We start from the raw sequence: 13,621 nt of genomic DNA, 5'->3' as shown, positions 1-13,621 counted from the left end.
TTTCTCTCACAATCTCAAAGCACCTGTGCAAGTCGCTATTCAACGTCTAGTTTCAGTGGCTGACAGCGCCGATGCAACCCGCGCGGCGCTGGAAGGAGCTACTGTGTGGTTCCCACTCAGTGGACATACAGTAGGTACTTAGTCATCAGTAGGGGCTTCTTCTAGCGCTGGGCTACTCTACGTGCTTCCGTGCCTACCTAAAGTGTACATTGATAACCGACACCGGTTCATTCTGGGAGATCTCGCTTCCCATTTTCCTTCGCGTCGCCTACACAATACCCCTTCCCAGCGAGGCCCAACACGGTAAGGAATTCTTAATCGATCAGCCAGGATGGCTTCAAAAGAAGATCAGCCCGTTGACAACAGAGATGTCACCGACATCCTCGACGCGGAGGGCAAGGAATGGGAAAAGGCAAGTCAAGTCCAATTTAAGCCAAGCCTCCCCGCTTCCCCATCCTTCTCTTATTTTACCGCCCTTTTATCTTTCTACCTATGTGAGACTACGAAGCTGACTCTCCACCGCGTCAGGATGCCGAGATCGACCGCATCCTCAAGGCCTTCCGGCTCGACGCCTACGCCGTGCTGGGCCTGAAGCCCGGCGTGCCCGAATCGGACATCAAGGTCCTCTACCGCAAAAAGTCCCTGCTCATCCACCCGGACAAGACGAGGAACCCACGTGCGCCCGACGCCTTTGACCGGCTCAAGAAGGCGCAGACGGAGCTGATGGACGAGAAACACCGCGCGGTGCTGGACGAGGCCATCGCCGATGCGCGCATGCTTGTCCTGCGGGACCTGAAGCTGACGGTCGACAGCCCCGAGGCCAAGGAGCCCGACGCCGAATTTGAGCGCAAGTGGGCGGACAAGACCAAGATGGTGCTGATCGACAACGAGCAGAGGCGGCGGCGCCAGCTCAAGGCACAGATGCAGGAGGAGGGCCGCGAGCAGCGCAAGGAAGACGCCGAGCTCGAGGAGAGGAAGAGGAAGAGGCAGCACGAGCAGGACTGGGAGGCCACCAGGGACCAGAGGATTGGCTCGTGGAGGGCCTTTCAAAAGGGCAAGTCGACCGGAGGCCCCGACGGCCCGAGTAAGAAGAAAAAGAAGATGAAGCCCATTGGCTGAGAGAGAGCGAGAGGGAGTGAGAGAAAGAGACCACGCGAGAAGGCTTGAATGGCTAGATCATTTGCTTACTCTACAGGCGTGATTTTACGTAGCATATGCGGCGAATCCGAGCAACGCTGGGCGGATTTCGGTGTCACTTTTGATGTTGCACCGCGGACACGCCATACGATAGATACCATGGGTTTCCCTACACTGCTAGGCTTTTGCAGTATGCAAAGCAAATTCAATTCTTTGATTCACTGAAAGATCTGCGCAATTCGCTGGTCCGTGCCGAGATGCCACAGCGTCCGTCTGGCTGACCATGTGCGCCAAGAAGAGTCTCCTGTCCGTAAACCCAACGCCCAGTCATTTGCTGGTTGAAGATACTCATTCAGAAATCCAAGACGCTAAAATAGTCGTCAATATCGTGGCCTACGGTTTCCTTCTGACGGCAGCCGCTATTTCTCATCACGTATGCACCCTTCGAGCTCAGGGCCGAGGCGGATGCTTTTTCTTGTAGGCGATGAACCGGGTCAGATTCAAGACCGCCTCGTCCGCGCGAACTCTCAGCTCACTGGTCGCACCGCGCTTGTCGATAGACTTCACCATGGTCTTGACCTTTGGGACAATCTTCTCGAGATGCTGCAAGAAGCTGTCCTTCCAAAACACGGCCTTGTCGCAGGGAAAGCTCTCGTCGCCGTAGATGTCCATCATTTGGTTCAGGGCCTCGACTGTGTCCGCCGGAGAAGTCTCGGGCAGCGCATCGAGTACGGTGAGGAGGAAGATGCCGACCTCGCGGTTGAGGTCGATGGGGGCCGGGTCCTGGGCTAGCTGCCCCAGCACACCGATACACTTAACGCCAAGTGCCTGGAACGGGTCCTCGACTTCTTCTTGTTCTTCTTGCTGCTTTCCCTGCTCGTCCGACTTGGCTGCCACCCCTTTGGATGCTTTGTAGAGGGAGATGAACTTTTGTTGCTCGTTGCCTACAAGTGGTGTGGAACCTTTGAGGGTCCGGGACACCGCCCATGCAACACTGGTGACGAGCGAGGCGAGAGACACGTCGGCGGTGTCCGTGGCAAGAACAGGTGCGATGACTTTGGACCAGAGGCGTTTGGCAACTGGAGACCAGGCCTTGAGGAGACCAGCGTTGCCAGACTCTGAGTAGTCGAAGCAGGACATGGTCCAGGCGATATTGTTGAGGGCAGAGAGGGCTTCCGACTGGACTGCAACTGCTTCATCTGATGCTGGGGCAAAGTTAGCCAGACGGATAAGCTGGGGCGTCGCTTTCTGTATGAACTCTCGCAGGCTCGGTAAGTCTTCGAGACCCGCGTCGTCCTCGGCGTCGGAATCTGGTCCAGTCACAAGATCCATGTCGGCGAGTATCTCGTCCTCATCCATCGAGACGTCATCCTCGTCAGCGCCATCTTCTTCCGCACCATCTCCAATTTCATCATCCTCATCACTTCCCTGCTTCATGGCTTCGTCTTCGCCATCGGCACCTGCCATCGCCGTGTCGTCTTCGAATCCATTCCACTCTGCCGTTGTCTTGTTGCCCTTCGTTATGGAAGCCTGCAGATCTGTTGCTATCGAAGCTAGGATCTCGAGTGCCTGGGTCACGGCCTCGATTTCGACACCACCAATCTGGTACGTCTTGGGATCTTGCTTGGTCTTTTCGAGAACTCGGCACAGGCTTGGGATGACCTTGGCATCAGTAGCACCGTCCTGGCCGGGACTACCGTCATGCCACTCGAGGGCAGAATAGATATTGTGGAGCACACCCGAAGCATATACTGCCTTGGAGTCTCCCAGCTCCTTGTACTTGGTCAAAGTTCGGAAGCAATTCGACTGGTCCGCAAGTATGGCTTGTGATGCTTTCAGATTGTCCTCGGAAAGAGTCATGAGGCAGCTCATCGTCTCGTTGAGAATCTCGGGTGGAGTGAAGCTCTGATTGACGACGAAGCAGAGGAAAGGGATGATCTGAGAGTTAGACACGATAGCCTCTGCAATCTCATCCCGGGCCGTGGCCAGGGCGCCCACTAAAGATAGCAATGCCGTGGTGATGTTCCATGTCACCTGTTGCTGAGCCTTGGCCGCTTTCGAGAAACTTTGGTCTGAGATTGTTTGGATCACCTAAAATGATCAGCCACAATATCAATGTAGGCTGGAGGGATAAGGTGTGTACTCACATTCTTGATGGCATGCTCCAGGGCAGTGAGCACGTCAAGCCTGAAGAGATGAACACAAAAATCACTTTCCTCCTCAGAGACAATGACTCTAAGGATCTCCCAGCCAGCAGCACGGCTGTCCAGGCTTGCGTCTGTCAGGGTTTCTGTGAGAATAATGTGGACGATTTGTTCTCTGAGAAGCAACTTCCGACACTTCTCATCCTGGACAATATTTGCAACGGCTGAGGCAGCTGAGCCTCGAGCCTTGAGATCAGAGCTTCGTAGGTCCTTGATAACAGGCAGGATCTGTTTCTCCCTCAGAGCAGCAAGTTCAGGGTCTGTAGGTGGCTTGACAGCCTTGATGGCCATGGGGTCGGCTCGATGCCCATTAGCCTTGTTACGTCGCGACTTGCCCATCCTGATGGCTTGAGGGCTGCAGCTCGAGAATTCCAAAGTTTAGTCAGTTGTGTCTCGGGCAATGGGACAGAAGAATTTTGAAGGGGAAGAAATTGGCGTGAACTGTTATAAGTAATTGTATGTTGTAGGTCAAACTATCGAAGTCGAAACCTTGATGGAATGGGATCGGATATCGATAATACCTTGATCAGAACTTTTTTGCGGATCCCCGCCACCTGCACTGCGGTAGGCATGCAGGGCCCGAGGAAGTGAAATCGTGGGGTAAGCGCTGGACTGGGCTGGGCTGGTCAAGCTTAGCATGCCTCCTGTGGAAAGTTAAAGTCAGGTACAGGGTATAGGGAGACAGCAGAACCCCTGAACCCCTCAGCAATTGGCCGCTACTGCCCAACCATAGCACACCTGCTACAGGGGACCAGGGGCTGACGCCATCTGGTCGCATCGTCGTCACGTTCCAACGATGGAGAGGCAACACAAATTTACATTAGCAACCCTCGTCCTCCAACCCTTTTCTGGGGAAGACACAGAGTCTTGAACCTCTCACCTCCCACGTCAACACACCTTTGGACCCGAGATGCCCTCGACCAAGCATCACATTTTCCACTACTGACCCCTCCTTTCGTTCTCAGAGCCTTCCCAGATCGAGAGAGAGAGCGAATCCGTTCGCAAGCCCGGATGCCTCGATACCCGAGGTCAAGAACTGTGATACCCTTGGCACCCGAGATGCACCCGACGATACTCGAGATACGGTCACTCTGATCCTTCAGAACGCCGTGAACCCAGAACGTCAGTGTGCGTCGGGTTTTATCGGGCGCGTATCGATACACTGAGGACGATGCGACCCAGGCTTGATCCCGAGCTCGGCGTCGCTAAGAAGGACGACGATCACTTCGTCAAGGATGGCAAGTCACCGACTGGGTGGAGGGTGAAGAACGCTCCCCGGATACCTCCTCGAAAGACATTCCGACGTCTCGGCCTCCTGATCCTCTTGGCCGTTGCGGTTTACGTCTTCATCGCCCACATGCCCACCGATCTGGGCCCGCAGGACAAGCGACGCCCCGTATATACCTATTCCAATGGCATTGTGCCTCCCGGGGGCGTTCCCCAGCAGCCTAGACCTCCTGTGTCCAATGGGGTCCTCGAGATAGACACTGCCGCAGCGTCGGCCACTCGCAACTACAATGGTGCCGTCAGGTTCTTGGAGCTGGCAGAGACGCTACATGCAATCAGTGCGACAAAGGGCGACTCTGTGTCAAATCTCAACGTGCTGTTTATGGCGTCAACCTTGAAGAGCGCGAATGACCTACTCCCCATTGCATGCCAGATGGGGCGAGAGCTGAGGTCCTACGTCCACTTTGCGTTGATGTCCAGGGATGAAATACCAGTGCAGCAACTTAAGGATGTCAACGGTATAGGCGAGGACTGCCACATTATTTTCCATGGTAATGAGTCTCTCCCTCCCCCCCTCTCTCTCTTCCTTGAGCAGTCAAGTCTCTAGAATTAGACTCTGTTCAGGCCTGGCTTTCTAACAATGCACCAGATGCCCGCCCCGAGTTTGCAGCCCTGTCCACGGATGAGAGGTTCGAGAAATGTGTCAGCCGAGCGTTATACCATATAAACAACTATATGCACCCACAAGCCATCCTTGTGGACTCGTCAGATGCAGAAGAACCCCTGTTTCTAAAGTCGATGCGACAAACAGTGTCGAAAATGGGGATACAAGCAGCCGTCATTGAACTGCCTACGAACCCCGAGGAGCGGCTGGGCTGGATCACCAAGCTCGATGCATCATCTCTTCTGCCCTGGAACTTGCTTACCGTGGAAATATTGATCCACGCCCACACGGACGCATCTGGGAGCCTCATCAGGCTGCTCAAGTCCCTGAGTGCTGCAGACTATACTGGTTGCACAATACCTCATCTCACCATCGAACTACCCGAGCATGTCGACCCACCTACGAGCGGATTTCTTCAAAATTTCCAGTGGCCGCCTCGGGATCCGCGTCAACCAGCAAGTGCGAACCAGTTGACCCTGAGGCATCGTGTCTCGAGGCGTGGTATGACCGAGGAGGAGAGCTCGGCGCGGTTCCTCGAGGGCTTCTGGCCAGCAAATCCGCGCTTGTCTCACGTGCTCGTACTCTCGCCGCAAGCTGAGCTCTCGCCAAATTTCTTCCACTACCTCAAGATGGCGATTCTCGAGTATCGCTACTCAAAGCACGCCATCAGTGGAGCCTGGGATCAGAGGCTCTTCGGCATCAGCCTCGACCTGCCGTCGACAGATCTGAGCGGGTCTGGCCCGTTTACTCCACCATTGAACATGCCTGTGGGGTCAGAAGTGCCCGGCTTGCCGGAGGGCCCGACATCTTTCCTTTGGCAAGCACCCAACAGCAATGCCATGTTGTTCACGGGAGAAAAGTGGGCCGAGCTGCACGGCTTCGTGTCCCAGCTCCTAGAGGTGCAGCACAGCAGTACGACCCCACCGGCGATCTTGTCCGAGAAGGTGGTGAGCAAGGGCCATCCGGCTTGGATGGAACATGCCCTGCGGCTCTGTCGGGGTCGAGGATACTGGACACTCTACCCAAGCGCGGAATTGGCAGCGAACCTGGCGACAGTCCACAACGAGCTCTACCGCCCACCGGAAGAATACGAGAGCGACGGGCCGGCCCCGCAGCAGCAGCAGCAGCAGCACGACGACGAGGACGAAGTGGTCATCCACCGTACGACCCTAGTGGACAGCCTTCCCAACAATGGGCTCCTCCCCAGCTTCCAGGAGATGCCGCTTCTCGCTTGGGATGGCTCGAGAGCCGGGCTTGGGGATTTTGACGAGGCTTCGATACTCTACGCGACACAGTTCAGGCGGACGGCTGGTGGCTGTGATGAGGAAGCTGCCTCGAGACCTTCCACGTCTCTGTTCTGCGCACGTGATGATGGAATCTGATTAGGCACAGCGCAACAATCGAAGAGGGGAATGCTAAGTGAATCGTAGGGCGTCCAGGAGCGAGGCTGGTCCGGGCTCAGGTGTTTTGTATATACCATACGCTTCGCATGCACAAAAGCCAAGGGGCACATGAGATGGGGCGACGGGTCAAGGTCATTTAAAAACAGAGAAAACAGTTGCTTGTACTATTCAAATGGACGCTTTTTCTTTTGGTATGAAGAACCAGACGCTATTAGCCAGTGTCCTCGCTTATCCTATTTATGACCAGTAAGGCCACACACGTGGCGAAGATACACACTGACACGACTCCCATTATCTGTACAAGGTGTCAGTCTTGTCGTCCCAGGAGAGATGAAAGGGGTTGTGTGAAGATAGTGTGGCTGTACTCACGAGCTGTGTCTTGATACCGGTTTGGACGATGGCTATCTTCCGACTGTACTTATTCACCGTCTCTATGCACGAGAAAGGAAGAAGAGACCACCTTGTTAGCTAAAAAGAAAGAAGGACCCTGTGGCGGAGAAGAATGCCAAAAGCCAAGGGGACCAAAACTCACGAATATAATTCCCCAGCCCAACCAGCAGACAAGCCACACTCAACAGCCAAAACACCACCCCCAGAGGCCGTGCCATAGCGAGCTCGGCAGCACTGGGCCGGCTCTTGAGGTGAAAGGACAAGACGATGGCGACGGCGACGATGGCCATGTAGATGCTGAGGCGAAGATAGGAGAGGAACGTGCGCTCGTTGGCGCAGTGGTCGCGGGCGTCCGAGGTCTGGTTTTCAAAGAGTAGAGGGCCGAAGAGGGCGGGCCAGAGGAAGAAGGGGGATGCTAAGCCGCAGAGGGGGTTTTCGTCTTGGAGGTCATCGCTGGGGAGGGGTTGTCAGTGTGGGGAGAGGGTGGGATGTTAGGGTGGGTGAGCGAGTGAGTGAGTGAGTGAGTGAGTGAGTGAGTGAGTGAATGACTGAATGACTGAATGAATGAGTGATGAATGAGTGAGTGAGAGACAGATGTGGACATACTAGTATCCCGATTCGAAAAGGTCTTCGACCTCGACCGGTTGGCGGAGGCTGGCGACGGCAGATCCGCAGCAGCTCACGGCGTGGAATGAGCCATCCTCCTCGTCGCGGATCTCGGCCATCTCTTATTTAATATTATTGTCGTCTGCCTCGTTCCCTGTCTCTCTTTCCCTTGTGTCTCGTTGCAAGAAAGAGGCACACGAGCACCAACTTGGGGGTCGATGATGGGCACCCGGTCGATGGGAACGGTATATCCTCCCCTCTGGGGCTCTAGCGACAGAATGGCAGCAACGATATTATTTATGAGCGAGAGAAGGAGAGTAGTAGGCTTCAACAGGTACAATATCAATAGCTCTATAGTAGCGCAGAGCCTCAAGAAGAGAGCAAGCCCATAGGAAGGAGGACCGGTTCGTTGCTTTGTTTAGAAGTATCTGAGGTGAGCAAGGATTCGACTCGAAGGAGGATTCACCAAGTAGTATGCATATATGGGAGAAGAGTCGCTCTTCTTCTGTACTGTGTCTCACGAGAAGAGAACAATTAGAAAGGAGGAGGAGGGAGCAAGGAGATCATCAGACACGACCATGAGTGACATGTGCTAATATTATGCATCGAGAGTTGTCCGATGCGCTGGCTCGCAGCCGCCCGGGGCAAATCTATAAGAAAAAAGGTGACGCCGGGGCGGGCTTCGGCCGGGTCTCGGTCGGCCTCGATTTCCCTGGCACACTTGTCCCCGGGAAACGAAGATTGGCCTATCAGGAGATACAGATTTATGGGGACAGGGGCAATTGGGCTACCAGATTCTAGGTCTTCCCCCGTTTCTCTCGGGGTTCGTCTTGGTTCTTGAACTATTGTCCATCATCCCTTCAGAAGCAGTTTCATTGATTTTTGAGGTCGTCACAAGGCTGAATCGAGAAAGTGATGTCACTGGGGCTTTCCACTGTTATACTGTGCCTGTCTGGGATGGTTTGGGCCATTCTGGTTGGTCAATTGGGGTGTGAGGGTTGATGGCGTGCTTGGGGCAGTGGGTGATATTTGGGGGGCAGAGGGGGGGTGGTGGGAATGGGGGCTTCGTGGGGTGCGTTGTATGGTGCTTTCTCTGTCTACTTATAGGCTGGCTGGGCTGGGCTGAAGCGTGGGCATTCGTTAATAATTACTGACTGTGACTTGTACTGCAGAATTCACCCCGTTCTTTCCATTCCTGTGCCGCGCCGTGCCGCACCTTCCCTCCGACGACCCGCTTCCTCAATCATACCCACACCTCACTCGCTCTTTCCCTCCATCCAGATCCCATGTTACTTCCTTTATGTAGTTGTCTCTTCTTAAGTAGGCATTCTGAGGCTGAAAGGCACGCAATCTAAACTTCACCTTACCTCAACCTCACCCCATGATCGATGAATGAATGCATGGGATTTGCACAACGATGAATGGTTCAATATGCCCGAGCCACCTCAACTACCAGATCGGCCCTCTCCAGACAAGATTGCATCCAAATCTTACCGTTACTTACCCCTCCTCATGTGTTCTCTTCCCCTCTTTCTTTATTCCCCCTCTCTGATTTGCTGTGCCACTGTGCAAGGTTCTGCCTTCCCCCCCCTTACGACACGGTGAGGACAGACGGTGTCGACCTTCTATGGTACTCTTACCGCCACACCGTGGACGAGGATCGTGATTCATTCAAGCATGGCACAGGGCATCTAGAGAAGATACACACACACACGCACGCACGCACGCACACGATGACTTTGTGCCGCCTTCCAACACTTGTTGAGATCTAGCTGGTCTGCCATGGACCGAAGAAGTCTCTGGTGACATTTAGATATCCTCGCGAAGAGGTCATATGGCTCTTCAGGATCCCCTTCAGGTATCTTCTCTTTCCCATCCTTTCACATATTCATTGGGCTAGAAGGCTAGAGCCCGACATGGCTTGGTTAGACCATCTTTTGCCCTCCCGCTGCCCTTGTGGCTCCACAACTCTTACGGCAATGCAAGAGTCATCCATCAGCCCGTTCCAGGCCTCTCCTCTTGGGAGGGTTTTTTCTTTTGCCTATCTCTCTCAATCCTTACCCCGGCTGATTTTCGCTTTCTGTATGCGTACGACCCTTGATCTCACAGACTTGACCATTTCTGTTTTGTTTTCCATTTATTTATCTACTTATTTACACATATAAATCAAGCAAGTGATTGTGACTGACCATTCATCACGCCTTTTTCTCTATCGTTTTCCTGCATGCATTGCATAGCAATCAGTCATTGCTCGTGTGCTTGAGTCAATCTCACCGTATCTAGGGTGATGTGCTAGTTTTGAAAACACAAACCTCCTACATCATTATATATCTACATACACACACGGGTATATATTTGATTTTTGATATATATACACGCCCTCCTGGTGACAGATTTGGGAGGGAACGTGGCTTGAAGAAGGAGAAGAGTTTGTTCAAGGATCAAGAAAAGGAGAAGAGGGAAAACCAAAGATATCAAGAGGCTGAAAGGCTGAAGGGCAGAAGGGCTGGTTGAGAACGAGACATCATCATCTCGTGAAGGAGAAAAGCCACCGCCTTTCTTAGGGGAATAGGGTGGCGGCTTCGACCACTGACATCATCATCAAACATCATCGTCGTCGTCATCGCAGTCTCTTCTACCAACTCATCACCATCAACAGCGACAATGTCTGGGACCCAGCCCAGGTCCATCTCCGCCCGCAGGAGGGCAGAATCGCCCGCTCTCTCTGCTCGCGATCAGCTCGCCTCCTCCCTCGCCGCCTCGTTCCAACCTGGCTCACCCATCGCCCAGGAGGCCCTGGCCCGTGATCTCGCTGAGGAGGACGACTATCCAAACGACGACGGTGAAACCCCCTTTGACGACGATGCGTCTGATATCGACTTCTTCCCTGGTGCAGCCGGCGAGGAGCCTGTCGTCATGTACAGACGACCCAGCGGTGTAGCGTACGGCACCACGCGCCCCGTCGTCGGACCTCGCCCTTTTGATGAACCCGTCCTCACCCGCGGTGAGTGGGTGCAGTCGCGCAATGAGGAGTTGAGCCTTCTGCGAGACAACCACCTCCTGCCTCCCAAGCACCCCATCCCGGAACACGAGTCCTTCTTCAGGCGTCTGTACAAGAGGCTCTTCTCCACCAAGGTGCCCCTCGGGTCTGATGACTACGACAACGGTGACGACGAGAGCCAACACCACCACGCACCGCTGTCACGTGTGGCCTCTGAGCAGACGCCCCTGCTGCTTGGGAACGGTGGCGAGAACGGGCTCGAGGCATCTCCGCTCGCGGTTGAAGAGCTGAACGAGCAGTGGGAGGCGGCAGTGTCGGCGGGCCAGATCAAGACGACGTGGCAGCGCGAGGCCAAGACCATCGCTGTGTACTCGAGGTCGCTCATTGTCACCTTTATGCTGCAGTACTCGATCAATGTGGCCAGCATCTTCGCCGTCGGCCACATTGGCAAAATTGAATTAGGCGCCATCAGCTGTGAGTTTTTTAAATTCGCAACCCAGACGACGTACTTGCGATAGCAAGATGCTGACAAGAAAACTACGGTTCCAGTGGCCACCATGACGGCCAACATTACCTGCTCAGCACCCTTCCAGGGCCTTGCCACATCCCTCGATACCCTCTGCGCGCAGGCCTACGGGTCCGGTCACAAGCACCTCGTGGGCTTGCAGATCCAGCGCATGGTTTGCTTTCTCCTCTTGCTCTTCCTCCCGCTCGTGGCGGTCTGGCTCAACGCGACCGAGATCCTCGCCCTTATGATCCCCGAACGCCGCACCGCCGAGCTGGCAGGCGAATACCTCCGGATCTACCTCCTCGGCGTCCCGGCCTTCATCGTCTTCGAGGGCGGCAAGCGCTTTGTCCAGGCCCAGGGCCTTTTCCAGGCCACCACCTACGTCCTCCTCATCGCCGCGCCCTTCAACGTCTTCCTCAACTGGTTCTTCGTCTGGCACCTCGGCTGGGGTTTTATCGGCGCCCCCGTCTCTGTCGTCATCACCCAGAACCTCCTCCCGATCCTGCTTACCGCCTACGTCTACTTTGTAGACGGCCGTCAGTGCTGGGGTGGCTTCAGCCGCCGCGCCCTACACAACTGGGGCCCCATGATTCGCCTCAGCATCCCCGGCATGATCATGGTCGAGGCCGAGTGGTTCGCCTTCGAGATCCTCACCCTGGCCACGGGTCGTCTCGGCAGCACCTACCTCGCTACCCAGTCTATCCTCATGACCATCACCTCGACCACCTTCCAGATCCCCTTCCCCATCGCCATCGCCTCCTCCACCCGCGTGGCCAACCTCATCGGCGCAGGCCTCGTTGATGCGGCCCGCACTTGCGCCCGCGTCGCCTTCTGGGCTGGCGTCGCTGTCGGCATCCTCAACGTTACCCTCCTCGCCACCCTGCGCTACCAGCTCGCCTTCCTCTTCACCTCCGACCCGGACGTCATCGCCCTCGTCGCCAACGTTATGCCCGTCTGCGCCATCATGCAGTTTGTCGACTGCCTCGCTGCCATTAGTCACGGCCTGCTACGGGGCACCGGAAAACAGGAGTTTGGCGGCTATGCCAATCTGGCGTGTTATTATGTGGTTGCCTTGCCTCTGGCATTTGGGACGGCTTTCGGCCTGGGTTGGAAACTTTATGGCTTGTGGTTTGGCGTTAGTGTTGGGTTGACACTGTAAGTTTTCTCTCTCTCTCTTTCTTATCATAATCTAAAAAGTGACCGGCATGCTGACTGACCGGCTCTCTCTCTCTCTTTCAAAAACCCACAGTGTATCAGCAGTCGAGTTCCTCTACCTCTACCGCTCAGACTGGGAAAAATCAGTAAGAGACGCTGAGCGCCGCAACGCGAGTGCTTAGAAAATTATGCATCCTTTTCACACCCCCCCCCACCCCCCCCCCCAAAAAAAAAGGAGGAGGGGGATGCATAAATCATCACATCACAAGGAGCCGGTCCACTTTTTGCGTGCTGCGTTTTCCTCTTTCTTTCTTCCTTGGGTACCTTAGGCATGGCCTTCTCCCTTCCTTCTTCACCTTGAATCCAGCAAAGCCGCATTCTTTTCTCGTCGTCTCGTTATTTAGTCTGCTCTGTCTGGTTCACTTCACTTCATAGCGTCATGGTTACAGACTCATCGTTGTTTTAACGTGGTAATAAATGACATGCAGTGCCTTCTTAGTATTGTGTGCATGTTCCATGCTATTGCTGATCAAGGTGTTTCATAAATCATCATATCTTGTTTGAAGTCATTATTAAAAAAAATCGTTCCTTCTATATTATCCTGCCTAGCCAGCACGACGTTCTCTTCTCAGCAGCCCCTTTCTGCCAGGACATCTTCCCAAGTGAACCATTCCCTTTTCTTCTCAGACTACCTACCCCCTCATTCTCCCGCACTCATATGATATGTATGAATGAGGCTTTCGTAGATCACAGCACTCGGTATGGACCAATGCTTCACGCCGCCCGGCCCAGACTTCATCCCCTCGATGAAAGCTCGGTCCCCTCCCCCAGCTCGAGAGCCCATCTCCCATCTTCCTGTTCCCTAGCACCGGAACCATCTCATAATTTGTATTTGGGTAAAAAGAATCAATAAGTGCTTTCGTGTATAGTCCGGCTGATGATGAAAAGAAGAAGAAAAAATAGAGTTGGAAAATGGGAACAAGAAAGTGAAAAAGTACAATAGGTCTAGTGTATGCTACAGGTCACTAGAAAGAAGAAGAGCGGGCGGCATACACCAGCAGAGAATAAAAAACTGAAGAATGTCGTAAATCAAACGCCCGGCTCCAGTCAGAAAACCCCGAACACTGGATGATGAGCAAAATGAACTTTGTAGAGTAATGGATCAGACCCGATATGAGGCTGTGAAGCTGGGCAGACAATAGATCAACCCGGTCGATTTTATTGTGCTTGCGTCGGCATTTGCCAATGTCTTCCAAAGGGGGTATATGTAATTTCCCAAGACGTGCAAAAAAGGATGCGAACGCAATATCGTGAAGTGAAGCAGTC

The 13,621-nt window shown here is 54.2% G+C and overlaps 6 protein-coding genes across 6 annotated transcripts; 4 read left to right on the top strand and 2 right to left on the bottom strand.

Annotated features, from left to right (window-relative positions):
• The first annotated feature begins 218 nt into the window (after nt 1-218).
• M406DRAFT_321832 (DnaJ-domain-containing protein) lies at nt 219-1,361 on the top strand. Its single transcript, XM_040919561.1, has 2 exons — nt 219-412; nt 529-1,361. Exons 1-2 carry the CDS (start codon nt 332-334, stop codon nt 1,117-1,119), a joined length of 672 nt encoding a protein of 223 aa, XP_040779012.1. The 5' UTR covers nt 219-331; the 3' UTR covers nt 1,120-1,361.
• M406DRAFT_289377 (uncharacterized protein) lies at nt 1,326-3,680 on the bottom strand (the record flags this gene model as incomplete). The annotated part of the gene is made up of 3 exons (XM_040918851.1): nt 1,326-2,004; nt 2,035-3,228; nt 3,285-3,680. 3 exons carry the CDS (start codon nt 3,678-3,680, stop codon nt 1,588-1,590), a joined length of 2,007 nt encoding a protein of 668 aa, XP_040779011.1. The 3' UTR covers nt 1,326-1,587.
• A 610-nt stretch (nt 3,681-4,290) lies between these two features.
• M406DRAFT_289374 (uncharacterized protein) lies at nt 4,291-6,906 on the top strand. The gene is made up of 2 exons (XM_040918850.1): nt 4,291-5,119; nt 5,218-6,906. The coding sequence occupies exons 1-2, from the start codon at nt 4,513-4,515 to the stop codon at nt 6,612-6,614; spliced, it is 2,004 nt and encodes a 667-aa protein (XP_040779010.1). The 5' UTR covers nt 4,291-4,512; the 3' UTR covers nt 6,615-6,906.
• A 20-nt stretch (nt 6,907-6,926) lies between these two features.
• M406DRAFT_40473 (uncharacterized protein) lies at nt 6,927-7,432 on the bottom strand (the record flags this gene model as incomplete). The annotated part of the gene is made up of 2 exons (XM_040924134.1): nt 6,927-7,066; nt 7,168-7,432. Coding segments are annotated over 2 exons (405 nt in total), but the record flags the coding sequence as incomplete, so codon positions are not given.
• A 1,593-nt stretch (nt 7,433-9,025) lies between these two features.
• On the top strand, nt 9,026-9,818 carry M406DRAFT_102211 (uncharacterized protein). The gene has a single exon (XM_040914996.1). It carries the CDS (start codon nt 9,053-9,055, stop codon nt 9,401-9,403), a length of 351 nt encoding a protein of 116 aa, XP_040779008.1. The 5' UTR covers nt 9,026-9,052; the 3' UTR covers nt 9,404-9,818.
• Nucleotides 9,819-10,304: 486 nt separating this feature from the next.
• On the top strand, nt 10,305-12,788 carry M406DRAFT_275838 (MATE efflux family protein). The gene is made up of 3 exons (XM_040918263.1): nt 10,305-11,106; nt 11,182-12,295; nt 12,390-12,788. Exons 1-3 carry the CDS (start codon nt 10,548-10,550, stop codon nt 12,475-12,477), a joined length of 1,761 nt encoding a protein of 586 aa, XP_040779007.1. The 5' UTR covers nt 10,305-10,547; the 3' UTR covers nt 12,478-12,788.
• The last annotated feature ends 833 nt before the right edge of the window (nt 12,789-13,621 follow it).

The sequence above is a fragment of the Cryphonectria parasitica genome, assembly GCF_011745365.1.
Source record: "Cryphonectria parasitica EP155 unplaced genomic scaffold M406scaffold_3, whole genome shotgun sequence".
NCBI lineage: Eukaryota > Fungi > Ascomycota > Sordariomycetes > Diaporthales > Cryphonectriaceae > Cryphonectria > Cryphonectria parasitica.
The sequence above is the reverse complement of the archived record's forward strand: the minus strand, read 5'-3'. Positions and strand labels throughout refer to the sequence as shown.

Bases quoted from the DNA above. Each gene is read 5' to 3' on its own strand.
- M406DRAFT_321832 (XM_040919561.1), top strand. From the start codon at position 332: ATGGCTTCAAAAGAAGATCAGCCCGTTGACAACAGAGATGTCACCGAC. The intron at 413-528 runs GCAAGTCAAGTC...CCACCGCGTCAG, and splicing joins AGGGCAAGGAATGGGAAAAG to GATGCCGAGATCGACCGCAT.
- M406DRAFT_289374 (XM_040918850.1), top strand. From the start codon at position 4,513: ATGCGACCCAGGCTTGATCCCGAGCTCGGCGTCGCTAAGAAGGACGAC. The intron at 5,120-5,217 runs GTAATGAGTCTC...ACAATGCACCAG, and splicing joins CTGCCACATTATTTTCCATG to ATGCCCGCCCCGAGTTTGCA.
- M406DRAFT_102211 (XM_040914996.1), top strand. From the start codon at position 9,053: ATGGTTCAATATGCCCGAGCCACCTCAACTACCAGATCGGCCCTCTCC.
- M406DRAFT_275838 (XM_040918263.1), top strand. From the start codon at position 10,548: ATGTACAGACGACCCAGCGGTGTAGCGTACGGCACCACGCGCCCCGTC. The intron at 11,107-11,181 runs GTGAGTTTTTTA...CTACGGTTCCAG, and splicing joins TGAATTAGGCGCCATCAGCT to TGGCCACCATGACGGCCAAC. The intron at 12,296-12,389 runs GTAAGTTTTCTC...AAAAACCCACAG, and splicing joins GTTAGTGTTGGGTTGACACT to TGTATCAGCAGTCGAGTTCC.